At 40.9% G+C, this 2947-nt stretch overlaps 1 protein-coding gene across 1 annotated transcript; it reads left to right on the top strand.

Moving 5' to 3' along the window:
• The first annotated feature begins 221 nt into the window (after nucleotides 1-221).
• LOC106752670 (putative lipid-binding protein AIR1) lies at nucleotides 222-536 on the top strand. Its single transcript, XM_014634403.1, has one exon. It carries the CDS (start codon nucleotides 222-224, stop codon nucleotides 534-536), a length of 315 nt encoding a protein of 104 aa, XP_014489889.1.
• Nucleotides 537-2947: the final 2411 nt, after the last annotated feature.

Raw genomic sequence — 2947 nt, 5'->3', positions numbered from 1 at the left:
GAATGAATTTGTTTGTTAAGTTAAAAAAAAAATGAAAAGAATTATTTTTGATAATTAAGGGAAAGGGTTATCTAGTTTTAGTTTTGTTAAGTGAAAATAAATGATGAAGCCGAAAAGCAGAAGTTAGTGAGCTATAAATAGGGCATTGGTGTTGAGTTGTTAATGATTGAGAATAAAAAAGAAAAGGAAGGAAGTAGTGTTGAGATAATTTGGTGTGTGAAATGGGTTCGAGTCAGTATCTTGGCCTACTGCTCCTGTCTCTGAGTCTGGTATCAGTCTCAGTGGTGAGGTCTCAGACATGTCCTAATTTGAGTGCATGTGTGAGTGTGTTGAATGTGGTGAATGTTACAGTGGGTGTTTTACCAGACCCATCCTGCTGCTCCGTCTTTCCGGGGCTCAGTTCTTCCCAAGCTGAAATTTGCCTAAGAAATGCCATAACCACTGAATCCGCCGTCGCCCCCCTCCTCGGGATCGTAAATCTTAACGCAACCATAAGCACAATGATTAGGAGCTGTAACGTCACCGTCGGGGCTTGATCTCATCCCCGCTTGCAGTCACATATCTGAATGTTTCTTTCTTTCTTCTTTTACGCTTTTCCCTCTTCTTTCTTTTACGCTCCTTCTTCCACCCTTGGATCAAGGATTACCTACCATCTTTCCTTTTATCCATCTTCTTCAAACTTGTTTTCTTTTATTAGAACAAAAGATACTGAGAAGAAGAGAAAGGATTCTGCACTACTGTGTGTAAACTAAATGAGCTCTACCACAATATATAGTAGAGTGCAAAAGTAAAAGATAGGGTACGGGAGTAACAGAATTAACTGTCAAACTTATCAGCCAACCTTATCTACAAAACAGAACACTAAAACTACAGAAACTGAATTATTTTCTAATACCCCCCCTTAATTCAGGGTCTTTCAATGACAACACTCCAATGCTTGATCTGAGGGATTTAAACCTCTCCTGGTTGAGTGACTTTGTAAAGATATCAGCCAGTTGAAACTCGGTACGACAGTGCTTTAGTTCGATCTTCCCTTTGCTCACCATGTCACGCAAGAAATGGTATTTGATGTCTATGTGCTTACTACGGCCATGGCTAACTGGATTCCTAGCAAGGTTGATGGCTGATGTATTGTCCAGATTTAGCTCAATGCAATTCACGGTATTGACTCTCAAATGCTTCAGAATTTCTTTCAGCCATATACTCTGACACACAGCTTGACATCCAGCTACGTACTCAGATTCGCAGCTAGATAAAGCTATGATATTCTGTTTTTTAGAGCTCCATGAAACCGGTGCACCATGAATGAAGAATATACTACCAGATGTGCTCTTTTTGTCATCCTCATCGCCTCCAAAATCAGCATCTGAGTACCCCACCAGTTTAACATCTTCATGTTTCTCACCTTGCTGAAACAGGATGCCAAAACCCACGGTTGCTTTGATGTACCTCAATAGACGTTTTGCTGCAGTCATGTGGCTTTTCTTAGGATTACTCATATACCTACTCAGTAAACCAATCCAAACATGATGTTTGGACGGCTATTGCAAAGAAACCTCAGAGATCCAACCAGCTGTTTGTATCTCGTCTCATCAGCACTTTCTTCCTCATCATTAACACGCAGTTTCTTGCCAACTTCAAGTGGAGTTACCGCTTCATTGCATTTTTCCATCATGAACCTGTTTAGTATATCTGTAGCATATTTATTCTGGTGCATCAGAAGTCCTGCTTGTGTTCTTGAGAATTCCATTCCTAGAAAATACCGTAGCTCTCCCATGTCTGTCATGTCAAACTCGCTTTGCATGATCTNTTTGAACTCTTCCAATTCGTTTGAGCTTGAACCAGTCAACAGAAGGTCGTCTACGTATAGGCACACAACTAGAACNTGGTTGTCTTTGGTTGTTCTCACGTACAAGCTGTGTTCTACCGAGCATCTTTCCAGACCTTTGCTCTCAAAGAAAGCATTGATCCTTTTATTCCAAGCACGAGGTGCTTGTCTCAAGCCGTAGAGTGCTTTGTCGAGCTTGTACACTTGATTCTCTCTTCCCTCTTTGATGAATCCAGGTGGTTGCTTAATGTACACCTCTTCCTCGAGATAGCCATGCAAAAACGCAGATTTTACATCAAGAGCAATTAGATTCCATTTTCTGAAACATGCTATGGCAACAACTATACGAATTGTTTCTAACCTGGCAACCGGTGCAAACACTTCAGTGAAATCTATTCCCTCTTTCTGAAGAAATCCTTTTGCTACAAGCCTGGCTTTGTGTTTCATCACAGATCCATCTGGGTTCATCTTAGTCTTGAAGATCCACTTCACATCTATGCTCTTTTTGCCGTTCGGTAGATCCATTAATCTCCAAGTCTTGTTCTTTTCGATAGATTTTAACTCNTCTGTCATTGCANCTCTCCAAATTGGTTGTGCTAAAGCTTCATCAACATCCATGATTTCACTTCCGGCAAGCAAGGCAAGATGAATTATGTCTCCTTCTTCATCAATTCCAGCGTCTGAATATACTTCATAATCTGTGAGTCTTGAAGGTTGAATCACATGTCTTCTCGGTCTAGCTTCATTGTTCACAGGTTCTGTGTTTCCAGCATTGCCTTCTGTCTGGATGGTCTCTTCTTCTTCTCTGTTCGGCCACTATATTGAAGTGATTGACTTTCTCATACTGGTTTGGTTGGATTGTCAATTCCAGCTCTCATTTTCAAGGACGATTACATCTCTGCTGATCGTAATTCTTTTTCTTATTGGATCATATAGCCTATAAGCACCAGTTGAATGGTACCCTACGAACACCATGGTTTNGCTTTTGTCGTCCAACTTCACTCTCTTTTGATCAGCTACATGGCAAAAAGCAAGTGAACCGAAAATTCTAAAATGCTTTACAGATACGTGGTTACCTGTCCATGCAACAAGTGGAACGCGGTCTGTCAAATGCTTGGT

The sequence above is a fragment of the Vigna radiata genome, unplaced genomic scaffold (assembly GCF_000741045.1).
Source record: "Vigna radiata var. radiata cultivar VC1973A unplaced genomic scaffold, Vradiata_ver6 scaffold_485, whole genome shotgun sequence".
In the NCBI taxonomy this organism is placed as follows: domain Eukaryota; kingdom Viridiplantae; phylum Streptophyta; class Magnoliopsida; order Fabales; family Fabaceae; genus Vigna; species Vigna radiata.
The sequence above is the reverse complement of the archived record's forward strand: the minus strand, read 5'-3'. Positions and strand labels throughout refer to the sequence as shown.

Excerpts from the sequence above, each read along its gene's own strand:
- LOC106752670 (XM_014634403.1), top strand. The coding sequence starts at position 222 with ATGGGTTCGAGTCAGTATCTTGGCCTACTGCTCCTGTCTCTGAGTCTG.